This window comes from Gobius niger, assembly GCF_951799975.1.
Source record: "Gobius niger genome assembly, chromosome: 7".
Lineage (NCBI taxonomy): Eukaryota > Metazoa > Chordata > Actinopteri > Gobiiformes > Gobiidae > Gobius > Gobius niger.
The window spans coordinates 23936536-23960965 of NC_136858.1; the positions used below are offsets into that span (position 1 = coordinate 23936536).

The 24430-nt window shown below is 39.5% G+C and overlaps 1 protein-coding gene across 1 annotated transcript in view; it reads right to left on the reverse strand.

Moving 5' to 3' along the window:
- The window catches only part of eys (eyes shut homolog), a gene marked incomplete at its 5' end in the record, with an annotated part of 148796 nt that overhangs the window by 60489 nt on the left and 63877 nt on the right, over positions 1-24430 (reverse strand). The window contains 8 exons of the mRNA XM_079559411.1: positions 6274-6469; positions 8250-8374; positions 8990-9114; positions 13718-13917; positions 14180-14258; positions 14723-14894; positions 19571-19716; positions 22542-22649. Of these exons, the coding sequence (XP_079415537.1) occupies positions 6274-6469; positions 8250-8374; positions 8990-9114; positions 13718-13917; positions 14180-14258; positions 14723-14894; positions 19571-19716; positions 22542-22649 (1151 nt within the window). The remainder of the gene's footprint in view (positions 1-6273; positions 6470-8249; positions 8375-8989; positions 9115-13717; positions 13918-14179; positions 14259-14722; positions 14895-19570; positions 19717-22541; positions 22650-24430) is intronic.

Sequence of the window (24430 nt, forward strand, 5' to 3'; positions counted from 1 at the left end):
ATTGCATAAAAACGCATTGGATAAAGCACTTTGTGGACACTGGTAACAATATAAGGAGTTGTATATTATACTACAATAGCAACAAAGAACACAACAAAAGTGAACAGTAGCTGAAGCTGAGATCAAACCAGAAACCTTCTGCTGACCACTCTGCCACCTGACACAGATTGATATACAGAGAATTATTATTTTTTTGCCTTTTGGGTTACTTGCAGAATATGCAAATCTCCAGTTTTAAGTTTGGATGACGGTAAGAAGCCAGAGTGCCCACAACCTCCATGCTAAGAGGCAGAAGCAACTATGCCAAGATGCACCTCCATAATGACTCAGAAATGAAGCCTCCTTATCCATACAGTACACGGTATAATAATGCTTTTGGATCCATGAAATTACCATGGTCACATTCAGATGAAATGAGTGCAAATAGCAATTTCCGATTTAATGTAGGAGGAAGAGGCAGAAGTGACACTATTACACTTTTAAAAGGAAAGTGGAACATGTTTGATCCTATTGGTCATTGTAAAATCATACGGTGATGAAAGCTTTTTTTTGATAAAACGCTGAATGGTCAGTCCATTATGTGAACACGATTACTGCCTAATAGAAATACATTAATTTACATACATCTCACATCATCCATGAGAACAGGTAATTGCATTTGTGACACAGACCGGGTTAAAATACAGCTTTAGGAAACAATCTCCAGTCTGGTCCTATACAGAAAACTATCAAATGAGAGCGATTTTAAAGTTAATCAGCTGTATGACCTTTATCAATATTTGTTACACGTCAGGACCAAATAGGCCGAAGCGTCTTTGATCCGACAGTGTGCTCCGCAGGATATTCGGCAAACAAGCTAATCTAAACAGCCCCATTTTCTCCTGAGAGCAACGACCAATACCCCGCAGACAAAAAAGTGAGAATTATCAGGCGTCGACCTACTGCGCATGAGGTCTGAATTAATGAGGAGAAATGCATACGGCAACAATGCAGCCCATTCTCCCGCCCGGGTCCTGACAATGGGGTTTGCCAATGCAGATGATGGAAAATTACCCCTCGGAGACAGAGCTATTCATTAATTTTAAAGCCTTGTTTAGTCTGATGTAGGCTTTGATGCGGTTTGAGGCTGCTGCCAGGAGCTTGTATCCGCATCATGCCTCATTACCAGTTACCTTCAAAGCTCTCCTGTTTTCCCCTCCTTTCACTTTTCTTACCAAATTTAGACATATCATCCCTTGTGCAACAGGTCTGGCTAAATTTCTGGTTATAGTGCTCACAATTTAAGCACCTCCCCGTGCTCCCTACTTATTTTTCTTTTCATTCTTTTCTATCATCCCTTAAAAATTCTCTTGTTCTCAGGCTGATAACTGAAATATGAGGGTTAATATAATGCTGACCATGGGTTTTGTCCTCACTCTCCCATGTTCAAAAGCTTTTTCTCGTTCAAACAGAAAAGGACTTGCCTCAAAGGGAATTTTCATTCGTATAAATCATTCATTTCAGAATGCACAAAGGCCCCAGTTCAGAACAGAACAATTGATATGAGTCACAATGTAATGTAACTTTAAAACACAATGAACCAGGTGGCAAATGTCATCTAGGGTAAATTACATCACAGACCCTGGGAAAAAAAAAAAATATTTAGTGAAACGTGACTTTAAGATCAATTAGTAGGAGCGGGAGACATTGGGCGTGGAGATTTAATTGATTTGGAACGTAATGTCCCATTTATAAAAAAGCCAGGATGTAAGGCCTGTTTTGTGGCTGATTTATTGGGTGAGGTAATAGACTGACTGATTGAACTTGTCACGGGGCCCGAGATAAAATACTGCTGAAGAACATTCCAGGACCCTCGCAATTTCACCGCCCTGAGGGGAGGCAAAAAGGTCATTCATTATCGGCAAAACTGGCAGAAATGAAACCCATAGAATCAGGATCTGTGGAACGTAAGAAGATTCAGAGGGATATTATTACACCCAGGAATACACAAAGGACATGCTGAATATGCAGAGGTCCTGTTTTGAGGTTTTAAAAATAACAGTTTACTTAATAACATAATGACACATCAACGCAAAAGTCAGCTTTAGATATTATTTTTATCTTAAGTCCTATTAATAACTATGATTTCACCAATGCCACGTGACTGTTTAAAGTTTTAGTGATATTTTCTGTGTTATTTGACAGTGACTTCTTTATAAAACATTTGTTGTATAGTTTTTACTTTACACAACCTATTGTATGAATTTGTGAAAATACGTTTGCAATTGCAAGTAGATTTGCAAATGGTATTTTCTTTTCTTGTGCAGCCAGCACTTTAGAAACTGTTTTTAAGATGTTCCCTAGAAATAAAGTTGGATTGGATTGACAAGGCACTGTAGACTAAAACTGCTAAACTAATACAAAGGTCACACGCATTATAGGATATGTTTGTAGAGGTTTAAACAACAGGGTGAGCAGAAAAAGAAAAAAAAACAAGGCACTCCTTTTTTATCAAATTGGCTCTGAAATATGCAGATCAACAGTATACAGTATATTATAAAAGGCACTCAAATATGTATCAAAAAGGTTACAACTTGATCAGAGTTGCAATGCTAAGAGCAATCGCATACATTGCAGAACAGAAGGTTAAACCATCTGACAGAGTGAGGTCCCAAAACACAGCATGTTTTAGAATTGACTTTATGCCCAATTTTAAACTCATCAAGAGTTTTCCTAAAAAAGGAGAACAAACCTAGAATAATTTCATTGCTGCTTCAGTTGGCGGTGAGAAGATAACAGCCTCACCTGTGCTGCTGGTGATCAGTCCAAATGAAAGTCAACCAAATTGGGGCTTAGTGTCAGTAAGCCTCCCTCCACCAGCACTGTCCTTTTGAGATTTCATCAGCTCTCCTACACTAAAGCAAAAATACTGTGCAGCTCAGCAGTGCATGTGCATGTGCACAAGACAATTGAGTCTATCTTGGGGACTCCTTATCTTATACTACCAGTGTGACGCTCAGAGATGCTCTCAATTCACATGGAATTAAGACCGTGAAATTCTTACAAAAAATAGACAACACGATTTTTTGTGCGGAGACAGGCTGAAGAGTGCATTGTTATGCATCAGTAAATTTACGATTTGTTTAAAGGTGTGAAGCCGTCGTTGGCGTTAAAGGAGCACCGTCTGAGTCTATTTCCAGCAGCACCAAGGGCACTGCATGCGTTTCCAATGGTGACCCAGTTAGATAAACTCTAGTGTCTGTGTCCTCTTACTTATTTACTTTAAGTCTGTGTGTCAAAAGACTATACCTGTATGCATATGTCGCACAAAAATACTCTGCGTTGATTATGACAAAAACAAGCCAGGGAGATTGCAGCCTTCTGCCAAGCACTGCTACTCTGGTCATGTCTCAGGCCTGGACTTAAAGGTCTTCTGATTAATTGGCTCTGCAAAAAATATATGAGTGAAATATCTTCAGCCCATACATCATATGGAACAGAATCCTTGCAGCCATCAGCACACCAATTGAGCTGGGACTGAGCTTATAAATGTATTAGGACTGGGTGATATTGCACAATAAATATATATTTTGAGGTGCTTTCTAAAACTGCCTTATGAACAAAGACAAGATAAACCTCTGATCAATGCACTGTTACTGCGAAGGGAACTAATTATGAGATAGATTTCATTCATTGCACAGTCCAACCATTTAACCTCTAATACATGCAAATAATACTGTGTGCAGCCCTTTAATTAAATAAGTGTTTCCAAAATCATACTGAACCGCCGCACAAGAGTATTCATATGTTTAGCTCAATCCTCAAGGGCCCTTGTGGATTGGCTCATCTGAACAGTTTCTTGTGTGCACTTTTAACCCGCTCTAAACCAATGTCGTTTGAAGCAAGTGGTGGCTGGATCAGGTGCGGCAGGGAGGACTCCATTATGTTTGGCTCACTGTGATTTTGAGAGTGTCGCACTGAATTGGTTCAAGCCCGTCTGTGTTCAATGGGTCTGTTTTACAGCTCTGTGAGCAGTTTCAAAAGAGCATAGACCTCATCTGTCAAGGAGTAACAATCTGTCCACCGCTCTAGATTCCTCGTCTCACACGCACCGAAGCTTCTGGGGCCGACCACCTGTGTGTTTGTCACTGAAGAGTTAAGGCAGATTGGAAATAATCATTGTGTTAAGTTGTGATTTTAAACTGACTTATTGAGTTAATAAGAAGGGAATGTGAAAAGGTTACTATCTAATGTCTGAGGCCAACATCAGGCACCAAGACATTCTAATAGACAATATTTCCAAGCATGTGTCCGGATTTGTGCTAAAATTTGACATATATTGGAGGTTTTTGGGCTGGAAGTCTTTTATACAATATTTTCCATTCCTCCTGGTTTCAGACTGTAAAGTACACCAGTTAGTGATCATTGTGGCAGGAATGAGCTTTAAAGGTTAATTTTAAGGGTCATTTTTAAAGTTTTTCTACATTTCTTTAAGATTTCAGTTTTGGCCGTAGGCTTTGTTGGACAGAACAAGAGCGGGACGAGACATTCAGCAAACTGTCAGAGCTGGACCCCATGATGCCGAGGTCTGAGTCTGGCAAACATGTCCAGTAGCCTTTCCCACAAGGCTATCGGAACACATTTTTATTCATGATTTATTCCTGCATGGTACTGTTGTTTGTTCTGCTACCATTTTATTTTCTCAGAGAGCACACTGTGGCAATCAAACACAGGTACCAGCTACGTTACAAAAAGCCCTAATTCGCAATAGGGTCCGCTTCTCTGTAGTGGTCGCATGCTCAAAACAAAATTGGCAAAAGCAGCTTGAGGAGCCCTGTTTTGTAGGAAGGACGCACAAAGGATATCTTTGCAATTTGTAAAGATCCGTATGAGGCCTTTCACTTCGAATTAATTAGTGCAACTGCTTATCTTTTTAAAATTATTTACTGTCCCTTTCTTGACTTCCAAATGTTAATGGAAGTAATGGCATTATAATGAGAGCAAGGACTTAATTGAGAAACATTCATTTGACTTGATGCATTGCCAAATTTAACTGATTTATTATTAAGGCACAAGGTGTTATTCTAAGCGGCGGTTAATTCTTCTGAAGTTTTATGCTCTTGTTCTGAAGCCCCAAGCCTGGTTTTACATGCACATTTTACAAAATTACTTTCAATTTTCTCACCACTTATGAACAATTACCGGCACCAGTCATTTATTAAACTCCTTTGATGTCAATTACAGCCAACCTTTGTGCAGCACACGGACAATCAGATTTCCAAGCAGACATTTCAATGAATTTATTTTTCGCCAAAAGCAAAAATAAGTTGTGTATTGTTTTTGGTTACAAAGGAATCTTGAGTTGTCAATGTCTAAAGCAGTGGTTTCAACCAATTTCAGGTGCAACCCCCAATATAAGAATTGCTGTTGTTCATGACCTCCAAAGGACATTTTATATTTAAACTACATTGAAACTTTGCCTCCCATATGATCTGACAAACCCCCCAAATGATCTCCCAACCCCTGTGGAGGTCCCAACCCCCAGGTTGAGGGAGGGATGTTATGAAAATAGACATGAATAGAGAGTCTAATTTACTCTTCCTACCAAGTACCGAAAGTACTGCCACCAGATCTAAGCTAGTTCTAAAATGGCACCAAACCATAAATAAAGTAGTTTTAAACAAAAATGCTGAAATCCGAAAAGCAGGCGTAATAATGATAAATGCCCACTTTTATTGCCTTATTCTAACCCAGGGGTGTCCAAACTACGGCCCGCGGGCCAACTGCGGGCCTCCACCCACTTTTAATTGGCTTGCTGTAAATTCTAAAAATATAATTGAATTATTATTTTGTGTTTTTTTGCTTTAATTGAATATATATATATAAAATAAATGAAAATCCATTAATAATTAATAATTTTTTACTTTAAGCATATTCCATTAAAAAGCATAGTTAACATTTGATTGAATTTGCTAACTTTAATACAATAGAGGTGAAGTTATATATCTGACCTCTACTGAGTGCGGCCCAGTTGTTTGTATGAATACAGATATATCTAACCAACCTGAGGATTACATTTTTCCTACTGCCAGACCTTCACAAATTGTCTTTTTCCTTAAAATGTATATATGTGACATTTTTGTAAAGTGACTGGCTTTTTGGAGAGATGGTCCTGGGAAAACATCTACAAACCAGCTTCCTCAAATGTCAGCAACACAGGGAAATGAGTTGGCATCATAGAGACGCCTGTGTGCAGACAGGCCCCGTGCACAAAGAGTTGTGTTGGCTGAGTACCTGTGGACCGGGAAGCCGTCGGAGCTGGGATGAGAACCGAAGTCGGCTGCTGAGGGGATGTGATGTTGGTCGCCAAGGGAACTGCATCAGTAGCAGGAGGCAGGCAGCTGACCCCGTTAACACCGTCCACGCAGGAAAACGCCGGTAGACATGGATTCGACAGGCAATCGTCATAGTTGCGCTCGCAGTTCTTCCCCTGTGCATAGAAAATAAACAGCCTTCAGATGTGTGCTGGAACTAGAGTGTTTGCTTCTTGAATAATAAATTATGAAAAAGCGCATATTACTGTAGATGGCAGGGAAAATCCAAAGTTTAAATTGCCACAACTTTGGAAGGCAATCAAATACCCTGAATGTCGGCAAATGTCATTTTGATGGCTGAAAACCTCAAGGAGGTCAAAAATATATTTTTTTGTATTATATTAAAAAGTTTTTGCATGATGTGTATATTTGCGCAGAGCATTTTAAGTAACAATTCACTGCAGCAATAAAGCAGCAATATTCTAAATAATATTAAGATAAACACAATTTAATTAAAGTACTATTGAGTACTATTAATACAAATGTATATATGGTTCATATTGATAACTCACCAAAGTATACACATTACAGGCTAGATTGCCATCATGGTGTTGCCATAATATATTAACCTCTTAACCCCTGCCTTAACCAAGTGCATTTTCTCCAGTTGAGCATTACAGTGCAACGCCTCATTTGAAAGCTAAGACCTAAAAAACTAATCTAAGCTTCTTCTTCGTTATGTTTGTCACGGTTTCATCCTTTTTAGTAGCGTTTTCATCACGTTTATGGTGCCTAATCAGTTACAACACAAGATAACTAAAAAACTAACCAAAACGTGATCAAAACACTACAAAAACAACACAAATGTGATAACAAAAACAAGGATGAAGCTTAGATCCGTTTTATAGGTCTTAGCTTTCAAATGAGGCCTATTGCTGGGTTGCAGGTGACATCACAGCGTTCTAAAGGCCTATACTATTATATAGAGGAAAAAATATTTTGTTTTTGAGGAAATGTTTGGTCTTGTACAGAGAGATCATGGACCCAGTGACTGATATAAATAATTTCATATATATATATATTTTTAGGAGCCAGTTTTTCCTATTAACAGCATTACAATTTCACAAGCCAAAAAGAAAATTAATGAATTACAAAAATGATCATTAATATCAGTCACTCGGTCCATGATCTCTCTGTACAAGACCAAAAATTTCCTCAAAACAATTGTTTTCCCTCTATATAATATTATAGGCCTTTAGAATGCTGTGATGTCATCTGCAGCCCAGCAATAGGCTGTAAGCCCCAGTCGAAAAGTTATTAAAACATCTGATCATTATAACATTTCAAAACATCGCCCTTAACCAAAAGCAAATTTGTTTGGAGAAACTGTGAGCAAAAAGTGTATGCATTGGCACTCGTTTTATCTTTCCCCATATGCTTTAGAAGACAGCCTAACCTCATGTGAAAGGTGATTACGAGTGGGTTGAGACATTCATCAGATGGGAGTCAATTTCACAACGCTAAGGCCAGCACAGCGTCTGATATACATATGCAAAGCGTTACTCTAGTCTCGGCTATCATGGACTGCAGTGCTATTTTTATGTTAATGTGATGCTCTGTTAAGTCTTTCCTGATCACACTTAATTATGACAGAAATATTGATTAATTACTTTGGTTAATAAAGTTTAGCCAACAACTTTGACTTTCTAATTTTCTTCTTTCAGCGTCAACCCTTGAGCGGCATCAACAAGCCGACACACCCGCACATGCATAATTGATCACATTAAAATTTCCTGACTGGATCTGCTAAATAAAATATGCAGTTTAAGTGCAGGTATTGTCAAGAGTGGAGACAGTAGATGAAAGAGCGGGAGGGTCATAATGAAATAAAAAAAGAAAGTTGAGACAAGGTGGTAAAAAAAAAAAATCAGTCGGGGTGTGGGGGGGCTTCCTCACCACAAATCCAGGACGACAGAAACAGGTGTAGCCATAGCCCGGATCGTTCTGAATGCATATCCCCCGGTCGCAGGGCTGAGGAAGGCACTCATTAATGTCATCCTCACAGTGAAGGCCTGTCCAACCTGCCAGGAACAAAAGCCCAGTGAGTGCGCTGGTGAGCCCCGGCTCTCCCACTTCCAGCGTCTGAAGTGAATATCAATCAGATCTTCCCACATTGATCTGCCTCCTTTTTGGGTTCACACACACTCCACATACACATACATGCGTGCAGACAAGAAACGGCTTTGACTAAAAGAGTAGGATGCCCCATACATTTTAATGAGCAAGAACTGTCTTTTTATCACTGTCTTTCTCGCTACTGTACGAGTACAAATCTCTCCCTGGGGGGAAAGTGGGTGATTTCTGAATGGCTTTGTGGCAATGCAATCCACGCAGGCATTATGGTAACCTTAAGTGACATTTTATATGGAAGCTCTCAAACTAATAGAAGGTGTTGCATGGGTATTAGATGCTTTACATATGGACTATATATTAACATACAACTAGGTCACAAGAAGACATGTCAACCATCACGTCAACTAGCCAAGTGTTACAGTTTGCTTTGTAATGTTGAGTGTGAGGAACAGAAGGTGACACTGGGGCAAGTCATGCGCCTATAAGGGTCTAACAGTTTCTTTGGCTTCTTGCCTCATTTCGAAGTAAATTGACGAAACTGGAAGGACGTCTTGGTGACTCACCTGACCTGCAGTGGCACACGTAGCTATTAATAAGATCTTGGCAAATGCCGCCGTTGTGGCAGGGAGCGGAACAACATTCGTTAAAATCAACTTCACAGAAATCACCCGCGAAACCTGGTGGACAGCTGGGGAAACAGATCATAGTTAGGAACACAAAATTGTTACTTTGTGCCTAAACTGCATGCTGCAAAAAGTTTTAGTTGTCCTCACAGTTCCTGAGATTGTTTGCAATGCACAGACTCAATGGGCGGAAATAGAGAAATGTCACAAGCAACGGGCAAAACAAGAGCTTATTAAAACTAATAGGCTGGCCAGACGCCACACTTTCAGGATTTCAGAGTGTTATTTGTGGGCATATTCAGCATTTGAAAATTTATGAATATGCTTAAACAATAATGATAAAAAAAAAAAAGAATAAATACATTTTATGTTGTTTTGTAATTCTGCGGAATAACCACTTGAAAACATATTCTATGCCAGCAAAATTGAATTCCGAAACCTGTCAGTGTGACTTCAAGCCAGTCATGTGCACTGTTTTACTAAGCTGCATGAAGTTTTGTAGAGACAGAAATATAGCTTTAATGACAACAATCTGACGGCAATTTATTGCAGGCTATTTTAATACAGCACATATGTTTCTTTACATCTATTTTATTCTCAAACCTCATTATTCTTTCTTTTTCATGTATACCTTTATCTATGAACATGATCAAGCACCGACTGCAGAAAACTAAGGTACTCTTTGTGCCAGTCCTAATGGAGGATAAATAGGGAGGATGGCCAATGACAATAACCAAGCATAAAATCTATGACAAATGAATATGGGTGGAGGTCATTTAAACAGAATTCAGCAAAGCTTTGCCTTCAGATTATATTCTTAAAATAATAAAGAGAGAATTAGAGTACACATTAAAAATGCTTTAATAAAAAAAAAGAAAGAAAAAAAGATTGGGTTATGTAACGAAGTGTTTTAAGATAGTAGTGTCAGCTTGTCATGTCCTTATTTAACACTCATAGGGCTGGATACATTACAATATATTCAGTACCACAATGTTAATTCTACTTTTTCATTAATTATCCTCAACAATAAAATAGAACGATAATAGCCTAAAAACTCAGAATCTTACAGTACCCCATTAATCTAGCATTTGTGTGTGTTTAGGCCCACTAGTGATGTTTACAAGAAGGCAAAGGCAGCATCAGGCCATTGTTGTAGCAGGCGCCAGTTGTACCTCTTGTGCCTCTCACCACATTATGTTTATGTTTATGTTGTAATGTCCGCCATGATCCAGGTAAAACTCATTGGCAGATCCGACTTGCCCGCTGGGGTGCGCTTCATTTGTTTTTCTCTGCGGTGCGTGGTTTAGTCCGGATCAGTTTCATATTGAGCAACAACACAAAAAAACACACACGAGGTACTACTCAATTGTGCAGACGCTGTCCCCGGTGCCTTTGTTTTGAGGGAGCAATTTTCCAGATGGACAATGAACCCGATCACTCATCAAAGCTACCTCAGGCCCAGGAAGCAATTGCCTGCTCACTCGCATAGATTTCCATTTTCTATTTAGCACATCGCAAAAGACACAGAGCCAGCAATAAAAAGGGAAATTTTAGCAAAGGGAGTTGTAAACTATTGTTAGTTACTTTAATGCAATCATAAATATGATACAGTTGCTACAATCAAAATTATCTTGTGTAGTAGGAACGTCTGGACCATTTCACAAATTATTCACATAAGACTGCACTTTTGTCAACATCCAGTGCAAAACAGAGAAGTGCTCTGATCAAGGGGCTGCAGGAGGCACTTCCCGCTACTCCTCTGTCCAACTGAGCATATATCCTCCCACTTGGGAACTTAAGGTTTTGTGATTACAAATGATTGCAAATCCAGCATAAACACAGCAGGGTGCTCCAATTTGTGGATCAATTGATGTTGCAGAAGACCCCTCCCCCCATTTGCTCCCGTTATTGTCAAATGAAAAATCCATCTCTTGTGTAACAAAGCTTATAGTGTTAAGAGCAGATCTGGGCCAATACACAAAATATGCTTCCGGCTCAATTGGCAAGATCATCAATGTTCACAGCATGATGCTTGGTTTGGTCAGAAATATACTATCGACTTACTCAGTGGCTGTTATTTACAATGGTCTCCTTCAGGCTTGTATTGTGACTGAAATGGAGAAGACTCATTGTTCACGCAAAAAAAACGCATGGAAGAGTTTGTCCGCTAAAGATGTGAGGGTTGGAAATGCGGATCCATTACAATGTTTATAATTGGGGCTAATTTTAAATGTTTAACAAAATGATAATAACATTGACCCCAACCCACCACAACGACAAAACACCTTATAGTAGCGAAAACAGTAATTTCCCCTAAACTACCCTTACATATACTGTAATAATAATAACAACAACGATAAAAACACTTCTGTTGAGATCCTGTTAGATTGCAGAAGACAAAGAGCTCTACAGATTTGCGCTCAGGACAGAAAAGTCCCACTGCCTGATTTTCATTTTTCTAAGGGGCACCTTCACATTTACAATGGAAGCTCCTTCTATAATGTAGTCTAACAGAGTAGAAATCCTCCTTCAAACAGGAACTGCACTATCCACTGTGTACCAAAAGCACTGGAGCAAATCACTCAACATTACTGAGGCCCATACTATAACAATACACAAAAGCTGTATGTATTCCCATTGTCTCTCCACTCTTTAGTCAAGAACCAATGACTTATTAATGCGCTCGACATACACCTAATGAATAATGAATGCCTAACATTACAGCTATCACCAGTAACAGCAAATGTAATTTACAGTCCAGATCCGCCTCATGTTCATCAAGTGACTCTGTTAAAGTGCAAAGTGAGCACAATCACCCTATTGCAGATCAGCAGCACACCAGAGGACACTTTTACTCGAAAATGTGTTTATGTAGACTATATCTATCCTCGGAGCAAAGGCAACGGCATTTGTAATATTTCCTTGCAGTAATATATTCACAAATAAGGACTACAATAAAAGGCACATAATAAAAACGCTGCACTTGGGAAGTCCACTACATAAATATAATACAGTGTAAAGAGCAGGCGGGCTGTTTGGAAAGTCCGAAAAGTCAGGTTGCACTAAATCATGAATATATCAGGCGACATCAGCTCAAGGTGACACAGTGTAATTAAATGTAAGGCATGGGGGACTAGTTATATTACATCCTCCTTGTATTTGGGTATTCAAGTCCCTTGGGAAAGCCTGTCAGCAATTAAAACACAATAATTCAGAGCAACCGAGCTGGGTGTTGGCCACTGTTCACAGGAGAGCCCTGAGATGGCACCAACACTATGGGACCACATTTACATTTAATTGGTTGTGTGCACGTGACATCACAACATTTAAAATTGAGGTGGAGGGCAGCTGAAAATCCCATGGCGGCAACTATGGTAACTGTCAAAATGCATATTTCTAGTCTTAGTTTGTGACTAATTTCTCTGTAATTCTTGGGCCAATTAAAATTAAGAGGTTCAGAGGTTTTTAAAGTAAACCTCTGAACATTTTCTCCAGTTTGGCTTTACACAAATCTAAAAACGCAACAAAAATGTGACAAAAAAGCAAAAAAAAATTGACAAAAATACTGTGAAAAAAAGTGATGAAATAGCAACAAAAAAGCCACAAAAAATGGACAAAAAGGAAAACACGACAAAAAAGCGATGAAAAAAGGCGATGAAATAGCCACAAAAACAAGACAAAAACTTTTCAAAAATGTGACAAAAACCCGGTGATGATGTGACATAAAAGTAACGATTTCTTAGATCTTAGCTTTCAAATGAGGCGTTACGCTGTACAGTAGCTCTCCAGTCGAGACACTTTTAGATTTGGGTAAAGCTGAACCGGAGAAAATTTCCTCAGTTCAGGCCCCCCGCCTGAACTGAGGAAATTTTAACCTTTTAAGAGGTTAAAAGTCATCTCATCCAGAACATACTATGAACTATGGTCTAATCATTTCCTCATATAGGCATCCTAAAGTGGTGACAACATTCAAAAACATGTGTGTGCTGTCGGCCAATGGAAGGACTTTCAGCCTTAAGATTAATATGGCAGGTTTGGGAATCCAATCACTATCACAAAATGATCAGGGAAAACATTAAGACATTCTCCTTTTAAAATTTCTTTAAAAAATGGTTTATCTCCCATAGAGTTTTATTGACACCTGCCCTACAACTGAAATAGAATTCTATAACATGAAGGATTGTCATCAACATGGCGGCATAGTGGTTAGTCCGTTAGTTTAACTGATCCAAAAATCTGCAAATTATCCAATAAATGTAAAACCTGAGATTTGGATTTTCAGATTTGTGAATTGCATGTAAACACATTCAATCTGATTACTCCAGTTATCTGATTACTCCAGTTATTGGATTTCTCTGACCATGTAACCTTAGCAAGCGTTTCAGCTTTTTGAGATACTAAACATGGCTTTTTTTGCTGGTATGAATTTGCTATTCCACAAGCTAGATGGAAAAACTTCAAGATAAAACGCTGATCATTTGCATCTGACCCCTAGTGTTTTTGATCATTTCTCGCAATGGAAACACATTCAACCCCCACCACACTAAACTCTTCAAAGGAAATTTCATCTAAATAATTTGTGCATGTTTTTTTTCTTTTTCTTTTTTTCTTTTAGATATTTGCAAAAAGAAATCAACAAACTAACCACAAAAACGAATTTGCTCATACCTGCATGTGAAGTTCGGTCCTTTGCCATCGACACATTTGCCTCCATTGAAACACAGCGAGGCGTTCTGAGCTGCTTCTTTGCACACATTTATGTCATTTTCGCATGTTTTCCCAGTGAAACCATCCGTGCAGAAACATGCAAATTTAGCTATGAGATCCACACAGGAGCCTCCATTTTGGCACGGGCTAAAAGCACAGTCCTGCAAATAAGACATAAATAGAGGTTTGGATTTGGAAGCATAATTATCTCTTCCTAACTCCCAAAGTACTTAATCTTGTGCGGACAGCTGAATCGGTCCATGTTGATATCGATTAGACTAAGCAATATCTTTAATCAGGTATTTGTACACAGCTAACATGAACGTGGTACTAGTATCGACCGCTCATGTACAGGGATCAATAGTGTTAGTGTTACTGGGGGCCACACAAACCTGCTGAGTTTATTAATTACAGTCAACTTACGTCAGTGTTTTGTTCACATTGGAGACCAGTCCAGCCCTGCTCACACAGGCATGAGTACATGTTGAGCCCGTCCTGACATCTGTGGAGACATTCGGTGTAAAGGGCGAGGGTTAACTGGTAAATTGTCCAAAAACAAGTTTACTTTGAAAAGTAATAATCTTAGAAAATAATAAATTGTGCTGAACTATATATATAAAAAAAGATAATTATTATAATAATTGATTATTCATTGACTGGCACCTCTTCACCATGTTGTCATCTGGAGTCCAATAGAAATAAACATTTACCGAGACCCACGACTGAAACCTTTGAGGAATATAATTTTTTGAATCAAAGCACATTTCCCTCCTACAGAATTAATTACTATAATTTCAAAGCCAAGGAGACCTGTGAGTGCATCACATTAGCTTTGTACAACACGTGACACATGTCTGCACTCTGCCGCGCTGCAGCTGAGGAGGGCAATTAAACCTAATTTTATGCCATTTATGCACAATTTGCCAAATTTTTATTTCAATGTGGAGTGAAAAAAAAAAACTCTACCTCCCGTGTAGACAGGGTGCTGACATGCATTCGTCAATGTTGATCTCACAGTTTAGCCCAACGAAGCCATCAGGACACAAGCAGCGGTATTGATTTTGCCCATCAATACATCTCCCACTATTTTGGCATGGGTCTGAGGCACACTCGTCCATGTTGATTTCACACCGAGCTCCTAGGAATTAGAACATAATAAGACGTTCAGCATGGGAGAACTTATTAAGAGAGAAAATCTTTGAGGTAGTGCTAGCAGTTTAAAGTCAGTAAAACATGCAAAGTGTACGGAGAGGAAAAGGTAGCTGTGAAGCCTTATGCTTCAAAACATCTAAGGATGTAGACAAAACAAACAACATGAGTTAAGTGCACTCAGTGTGGGCAGGCACAGGCATAGTTATAGTTTTAAATACAACTATACATGATCTTTTGGTCATAGGCAGCCTTTCAGACACAGTCGTTCCTAAAGTGGGGTTGCGACCCTCAGAGTCCGGAGCACTGAGATGGAGAGCCCAATTTTTGAACATGCAAAGATCAAATATCCCACCACACCAGGCTACAACCATTGGCTGGAGATTTTCAAAATTAATTTGCTACCTTCCTAATCACCCACAACCACAAGTGACAGTGAGACATTATTATGGTAATTTTATACAAACTCCTGACCAAAATATTATAATTGCATCTGCCGGTGCTGCTTGCATTCTTTCTGTAGCAGAGAAATAGTACAATGTCAAGACAGTGACTGCGATGATACAAACTGTATAAAAGTTGACGACATAATCTCCACTACAAACCTTATCTCCTTGTCTCACACTTTCACTACAATGTTGCCCCATTTTCTGCAGGCTTTATTCTGAAAGTTGATGGTATTCATAATTAATGTGGGGCTTACTAAAATAGCAACCAGATCAGAGTGTAAAAAATGAATGGGGAGGGTAAGATCCTGCTGAGAAGGAAACACTAGATAACAGTCTGTCAAAACTAGGCGCTCTTGTGCCAACAAACCACAACACAAGTTTCAAAACCACACAATGGAAACTGTGTTGACTAGCTTAATATAGGAAATGCATCACAAAAAATATTATGAAAGACTTCAATGAAGGTTGTTGAGTCATCTTTCTGTACTTTGTACTAGGAGTGTCGGACGTTTCGTCTCTCATCCAGAAGGCTTCGCCAGTGAATTGAGGGTGAAACGTCCGACACTCTTACTACAGAGTACAGAAGATGACTCAACAAGCTTCATATCATAACATCAACTGAGAGCCTACACAGACAGTACGAAAGACTGTTTGGTTTGGTCAAATAAAAAATAAATAAAAAAGATTTCAAGCTGTAAGACAAAAATAAGCTAAAAGGACGGTCTTGGGCTGATATTGTTGATGGCATGTTTTAATTAGACGAGCTGTATCTAATTAATTTATAAGATGAAAGCCATTCCCATAGGTTCTGAAAACATTATTTTACTCAGCTCTGGAGTAATAAATTATATCAAGTTGTTTACTCAGCTCCTGAAACTTTTAGTGGTACTTTAATGGGAATTTGTCACATCTGCAGCTTCTGTAATTTGTTTAACAAGTAAGTAATTTACAAAAGATTGGACAAATTTAAATTCTACAAGACAAGCTAACTCTGGTCGAAAGCAAATTGCATATGAGCTGATTGAGCTGCTCTATTACTCGAAGGAACATGCACTAAATGACGGGTGAGAGGGAATAACAGAAGCACGGTTACAACACAAACAATAGGAAACATGTAAATGGTTATGATTGATCCGATGAACATAATGATAATGGGGAAATTGCAGCTCAAATGCAACAAAACAACAAAAATGGAAGGGAATAAAAACAGTGCCAGTGCCAGAGGTCTCTGACTGAACACGCTCTCTGTCCTGGGCTGCCCCCTAGACTCTGTGGAGGAGGTGACGGACAGGAGGGTATTAGCCAAGCTCACCTAAACATGGCCACACCTTCCACCCACTGCACGGGACTGTAAAGGAGCTGAGCAGCTCTTTCAGCGGAAGACTGAGACACCCTCAGTGGAAAAAGGAGCACTACCACAGGTCCTTCATCCCCACAGCTGTTAGACTGTACGACACTACTGTAAAGTAACTCATGTGCAATAACTACTGAGAAAAACTACGTGCAATAATCTCTGTATCAGCTTCACTTTATCAACCACCTGCGCTAGGACTGTAAACTTTGCACTGTCAATGTTGACTTTTGTACATTTTATATTCTGTTCTAATTTTGTTATTTATACTTTTTAATTCATTGCATATAAGATACCTCTATTTACTATTTAATTGTTTGCTCACTATCCTGTCTTTGATTGCACATTTCCTGTCTATTTTCAGTATTTCTTGAGAGCTGATGTAACAAGTGAATGTCTCCATTGTGAGATCAATAAAGGCTTATCTTACCCCTGTCAAAAGATTTACACTGCTACGCCTTTTTAGCCGCTACGCAAAACCTCACATCATCTCAACGTCACATTCACATTTGATATGTAACATCTGAAATGACCAAGACTAACGACTGACACAATCCATATATCAGAAAACACAGTGAATGGCATGTTATTATATTAGCCATATGCACTGAGAAGAAAATAATGCATTGTCTATTTTCTGGGCGCAGCATCAGCAGTAACATCCAACATTGTGCTTGACATTTAATATACACTAGTAAAACTTGTTATCAGCAGCCAGTGACACTATAAATTTGACTTTGCAGAAAAGATACCCCATTGTACTGTAACTATATCAATTAAGTGCGGCCGGAGCGTGCAAAAAAAAATCCTTTGACGGATCGCGCTGTCATCTCAAAAGGCACTACCAGCCCTAGAAAAGACAAGTTTATGGACGCATTTGTGCTTTTGTGAAAAAAAAAACTTGCAACGCTTCATGTTCCATTCTGTCCTATAGTGCAAATATTTTGTGAGAGTTTTTTTGTTCGGTTTGAGCCAATCCAGACTGTATCCTCCGGCCTGGCTCGCTCGCTCGCTCTCAGGGGGAACTCTGGCTTCCTGCGATGAGCTTAGAGCAACAGAAAAAGTAATGACTTGTGCTATGCCGCGCGTAGGCCTAATAATAAAAGCTGCTTCAGTGGGAATTGGGCCATGCGTGTCAGGTTGGGCCTCTCCAGAGTAGCAATACCTCTGAGATTTCCCTCCCCTCTCTCGACTGGGGAAGGATAAATTGATGATACAGTGCGGAAGACAAATGAAATTAATCTTCCCGCTACCTGACAGGAATTGGCTTTAGATGCCCACGCACACACTTGCACACCGAAAATGGCTCAATATTGTGAAAATAAAACAAATGGACAGAAAGTAAAACAACAGAAGAATCACGGCAACTACTGAGATGTTCCTATTAGGTGAAATGAATCAAATAATCTTCAGTCTTTACCACTGTTCCTGGCTTAATGGATAAAGAATTTACCCTTGAAAAAAACACTCTACAGTAGTCTAGGTCCAGTCACTGTATACTACTATACACAATATGTATCACCAAGTCAACGTTACCCAGACCGCATGAGGCCACGATCGATCGCAAAATCATTGAGGTCTTCCATCTGAATGAAGGTTCCAGATTTTTATATATATATATATATATATATATATATATATATATATATAAATATAGCCTAAAACAAAATGCATGATACCTTAAAATGTACAAAAGTTCAGTTTTAGTCACTTTTTTCTTACTTGTAAGCCTTGTTTAGGTCTTAATTTTCGCCATTTTTATTTGATGGAAAACAAATAGCAAAGACTTTACTTTAAATTTAAAGCAGTACTAAGTAACTCATGCCCCTAGAGGCCCATAAGCGCCACTGCAGGTGTCGTAGCATGTCACGTTTTTTTTTAAAGGGACTATACGAAGTTTAAAAATGTTAAAACTAAGTATTTTCCTCCCCCTACATGTTCCAGCCATGTCCCAATGTGTAGAATGAGCCCAGACTTGTTCACCACTACTGCCTCTATAATCCTGCACTGTCACTCAAAAAGGTGTTAATTCGGTCCAAAGTGCCGTCATGCACAAGCTTAATATAGAAGCTGCAGTTACGCATACGACCAGAGGTGGCAGTAGTGAGTATAAAATGACTAACTTGCATCTAGCCCCTTTAACTACTACTAATACTACGCTGACAGAAAAGACAAAGGGACAGAGGGATATTGTACATCCAATTACATCCAATGGATGGAAACTCGGCTGTAAATACTATTTAAGTGGCGCTAGCCTGCAGTTAGCTTCAGCCGTTAGCTTGTTAGCTTCTTCTTTGTGATTTCAGTGTGTATTGGTGGTTCCAACACGGAGGCGGGAAAGTTGCAATTGTGGTTTTCTGGCCAGAGACAACAGGAGGAGATGAGAGACCCCTTGTATTACCCCCAGAGGGACTAGAAAAGGATTTATTAAGATAAACAAGTTACTTAGTTCTTCTTTAATGGCGCTTACTGTGTTGAAATGTTTTTTGGTACATTTGTGCAATAGTGTCATTATTGCAATATTCACAAAATCTACCCAATATAATTTTTCTCCATATACTAAGCTACTGCTGCAAACAACACCAGTGACATAAACATAGGTCCGTTTCAACTTGACACATTCAACAGTTAACTAAAATCCATAGACTGACAGCACAAGTGACGAATGTACCGCTTGTTAGCTTTAGTGAACTGTATCTTATCAGAGCATCTGGGCTAATTAATGGCTATCACTGTGACAGAGTTTTTTAAGCCAGATCTAAGTCAGAGCCGCTTCAATAGAGGCCGCACACAGCCACTGCAGTCATGATAAGCTTTTTAGCTGCTCATATTGATCTCCACGTCACCGGAGGGGAGCAGGGGTACCTGAGTATCCGGGGCGACAGACACACACGAAGGCCCCAGGCTTGTTGATACAGGTGCCCTGGTGAAGGCAAGGTGAAACTTCACACTCATTAACGTCTAGGTCACATCGCGCTCCGAAATAACCAGGGGGGCACACGCAAAGGAACCTGAGAAAAGAAGCAAACATGGAGAGAGCACATCATGGGATAATGCTGTGATAACATTAGCAGTGTGTGACTTTAAAGTAAACATAATGATGTTATAATGATGTGAGTATAACCATTAACATCTCCTTACTCCTTAAAAAAGAGCTTGAATTAATTTACAACTATACCTCTGTAAATGACATTTAATAAACATTATCTAAGCAGTGTAAAATGTAAAAATGTGTTTATAATGTAGTGATTTAGAGTAAATTTTACATGTCAAGAACTTTCAATTCTTGACGCAAACAACACTGTGGTAAACTTTGAAATTCAAAATCTTCCATATTCAAGAAGCAAAACTAGATATTATTTTTAACAGGTATGCGCTGGCAGTGCTGAGCTGAAGTGTGTGACCTCAAAAGAGTCAAGCTGACTATCCTCAATTTAAGCCCAGGCGGAGATAAGGCTGAGCTGCTAGGAGGACTCAGATGGACCGCTGGGCTTGTCGGGTCGGAGAGATGGGGGAGATATCAGCCTGTGTAGTGGTGCTGGTGGTGGACAAAAAGGTTAAAGCACACCTGATGCAAACTCCCTGGGCTGTGCAAGCGGGGAGCAGCCAGAGCATGGGGCCAGTTCACATGGGAGGCAAATCATGACGGTAGACAAAGTGGAGACAAACCATTTAGGACTCAAATTGGCCCAGGGACTAGGCTTGCCCATCTGTCCGACCAAAGCCCAAGAAGCCCCCAGGCTCCCATTAAGCTCACAGCAGAGTACAGCAGCAGTCCAATCTAGATACATGATGCGTTCCTGCTGAATCCGCTCGAAAGTCTATAAGACGCTGGACGGGCTTGTTATAGAAATAATAAAATGCTGAAGAGGAGCCGTGTAAATATATGTATCTTCAAATTGCCATTCATGTGACATTGAAACAAGACGGGCCCACAACACTCAAAGCATGCAACCAACAAATTTTTAGTGAATATGAATTTGACATTGAATGCAGCCAGATTAAACTGTCTACCAATAATTCCTACTTGCACACAATTATAATAATGCCCACAAAATAGCATATTTTACTTTTCAGCTTGCACCCACCAGTCTTGATAAATGACCCTCTAAGTATTTGTTTTTGCGCACTTTCCAAACACTGCTCCATCTTCAGGTGTCACTGACATTGTCCTCAGCCAATCATAAAGAAAGTTACAACCAAGAAAACATCTGCGCTAGGAGGCTGATATTTTACTTGAGATACTCTCCAGGATATGAACGTACGCATACACAGACTTGAGATTATGTGTAGCAATATTTTCTCTTGAAACATATTTTTCACTCACTAGACTAGATGCTTGCATATGATATTACATCCAGCTTTGAATTGAACATCACAAAGTCTTTTAGGGCGCCCGACCGGCTTGTTAGAAAACATAAGAGGCTGAAGAGGAGCAGTATATCAAAATATTGCTTTGAAGATGGGCCTAAAAAACTCACAGCATGTAACCGGTATCCAACGAACCAGTTCAAATGAAACAAATAAAAGTATAGAAAAGTTTTGTTTTTTTTCCCCTTTAGAGTGAGAGTGAGAAAGATGTTTACACTAGCCCATAGGTTTGTTTGTTTGTTTGTTTGCCCTATGCAACTTCCAACTTAGCACAGGAGCAATGCATTCAGACTTCAGATTTTGGGTGATAGAGCTTTCACAAATAACAACAATGAATAGATTCCTACTAGGGGTGTAACGGTTCACGGGGATGTATTGAACCGTTCGGTTCGGCCTGTTCGGTTCGGTCCACTTGCGTACCGTTTCGGTGTATTATTTTCATTAAATAATGTAAATTTATTATTAGCGTCATATTAAGTGCCGCGGAACAAAGTTCCTACGCGAGTTTCCGCACGGACGCTATTGAGTGACGTACATTGAAGCTGCATGAGTAGCCGAGAGAAACTACAGGCGCTGACTTTAAGTATTTGATTAAAAGTCTTGAGCCTCGCTACAATATCCCGTCACGTCCGCACTTCAGCCAAAAAGTTACACCAGCGCTCAGAGCCGGTTCTTCCTATACGCAAACTACGCAAGGTGCGTAGTGTTGTTTCACTGATTAATCAACGCGTTGTTACGGGACAGGCTCTTCCAGCGCGCACGCACTCTCCGCCTACTTCACCACATATAACACCAAAACGGAGTAGTCTGGTGAAGTGAATGAGCAGGAGAGACCGACCGCCTTCCCCCTGTCTCTTCCAAAGCGCGAGTGCTTCTCCGCTCGTGTCCCGCTCGGCCGTCTGTTTCCCGGTGCTTCGCCTCATGCTTCGCCTCATGCGCGGCTCCTCCGCGGCTGCATCATGACACCCGTGTCCCGGGCGCAGCTCTCATGTTTTCTCTGCGCGGTCTCTGGGCTGCAGCTCTGGGCCTCACTCTCATTTAAACTCTCATCTTATTGTGTCTGGTGAGTCTAGAGTATCAGGACAGTAGTTTGGCGAGTAGACGAGAGTAAAGCCGTTCTCCGTGGCCTTTTTGTTGAGTTGAATCCACATGGTTCTCATGAGTTACAGTAACTCTCATTATAAGAGTGCAATTTATTTAAAATATCACCCAAATGGGTCACTTTTATTTATTTTATGCAAGAATTCTATTGTGTATTGGCAGCTTTTCAAAAGAAAAATTTTGTTAGGTCTTATTTATTTGTACCGAAAATTAACCGAACCGAGCCCTCCAAAACCGTGAACCGAACCGAATACAATTTTAGCGTACCGTTACACCCCTAATTCCTACACATAGTCTATTCCATATGTCTTTGAATTGAACGTCACACACATACAGAGGTTGATTTTTTCGTTTTGCTACCCACATGTTTTCAAGGTCTTGGCAGATAGCGTCATTGTGACAGGGGTTGGGCGCACATTCGTTGATGTCCTCTTCACAGTGAAGGCCAGAATATCCCTGCTTACATTGACATCTGGAGAAAGAATGTGGTACAGATATTTTGCCAGATGAGAACAGAGAAGCAACGCACACCAAAAAGTTATATGAGAGGTGCAGATCTTCACACTTTGTCAATGTCCAAGATGTTTTTATTAAATTGATCACGTTTATTACAGCAGAACCTTCTTCAGACACTCTTTTCGGTAACACTTTATAATATGGCCTGGTAACTCCCAAGTAGTTACTGGGGTCCATCCCTGGTACAGTGGTACTTCATAGTGAACTTCAGTAGTAAATAAATACTCACATTGTTATTACATAGAAACTACCACTTTAAGTACTAGATATACACTGGCAAGTAATGAGTACTTAGAATTGAAGCTACCAGATACCTTAAGTGGTAGTTGCAGAGTACTTTTAGTGGTAAGTCCAAGACACTCAGTGATATATAGTAAGAACTGGCATAAAAGTTGGTTATTGTAGCTGGTACTGATATGATTGTTGCTTATGATTATGAAATGATTACTCTATAAAAATAAAAAATAATTTAAACACATGAGTCTGTTATTATATTTTGATTACTGTGTTTTCCTTGTGCTTGAAACTCATTGCTACAATCTTTTCTGTCCTATTTATTCCATATTAATAATAATTAAACTTGTTTCCTTTAAGTTGTTTTATAGTCCTAAAACAAAGTAAATCACACATCATTTTTAGAAATTTCCTCTGAATGTATCTAGAAGTACAACATTTACTATCTAGGAATTGCTGCTGTAGTATCCTTGAATTACCACAATAAGTACCATAGATGTACCACATTATTACTGTAAGTACCACAGATTTACAGGCCATTTATCTATTAGTTGCCACTGTATGTACCTAGTAGTGCCACTGTAATTACTTAAGATGTATCAAATAATTACTAGTAATTACCACTGTAAGTTAGCCTGGCTAACACCAGACTAAAATCACAAGTGATATTTAGTCTGGGGACCACCAATTCATTTTCTCGTAGGAGAGGTGTGGTTTACGATCGTCCATACTCGTTTATTGGGCGATACGAAAAAAAAAAAAAAAAGTCTCTTGCGTCTGCACGTAGCCATGGCCAATCATATCATCGTATGAGATGACGTATGACGTACCCGCTGTAAACTTTTGAATATAAACTATTTAGAACAAGGTCTAAAGCTTGATCAAAAAATACCATCGTGTCTGCTGCTGTCACGTTGGATCCGTAAATAAACTTTTTTTTTTATTATCCGTAAATAAACTACAAGCTTCCATATCTCGAATAGCGCGTCATCGTCTTGCCGTCCCTCCTCGCTCTGTGATTGGTTCCCAAATCCACCGGAGATGTGGCCATGGTCCCCAGGCTGTTGTGCAGTTCGAAATAATTCGAGCGCACACAGCAGCCTGGTGTTAGCCAGGTTAACTGTAAGTACCATGGACTTATCGGGCCGTATTCTAAAGAGTTACCATTTTTCTTTGTAAAACACAGTGCACAGATATATTGTCAACAACACTAAAGGAGTCAATTCCCAAATGTGTAAAAATCAGTGGCCCCCTAATGATCTAAATTTTACATTTCTTTTTTTTTTAAACGCCTTAACAGCATCCAACTATTTAGTCTGATTAGATAGAAAATCTTATGGCTGAAATGTGTAATATATGCCAAGGACATTTATAGGCAAGCAGATTTTCTGGAGTTGAGCGTTAACAATTTGACCCCATTTAAACCTGAAATGGCACTTTACAAAATCCATTAAAATTTACTGTAGTGAGTCTATGCGCCTTGAACAATTCTAGCAGCTTGAA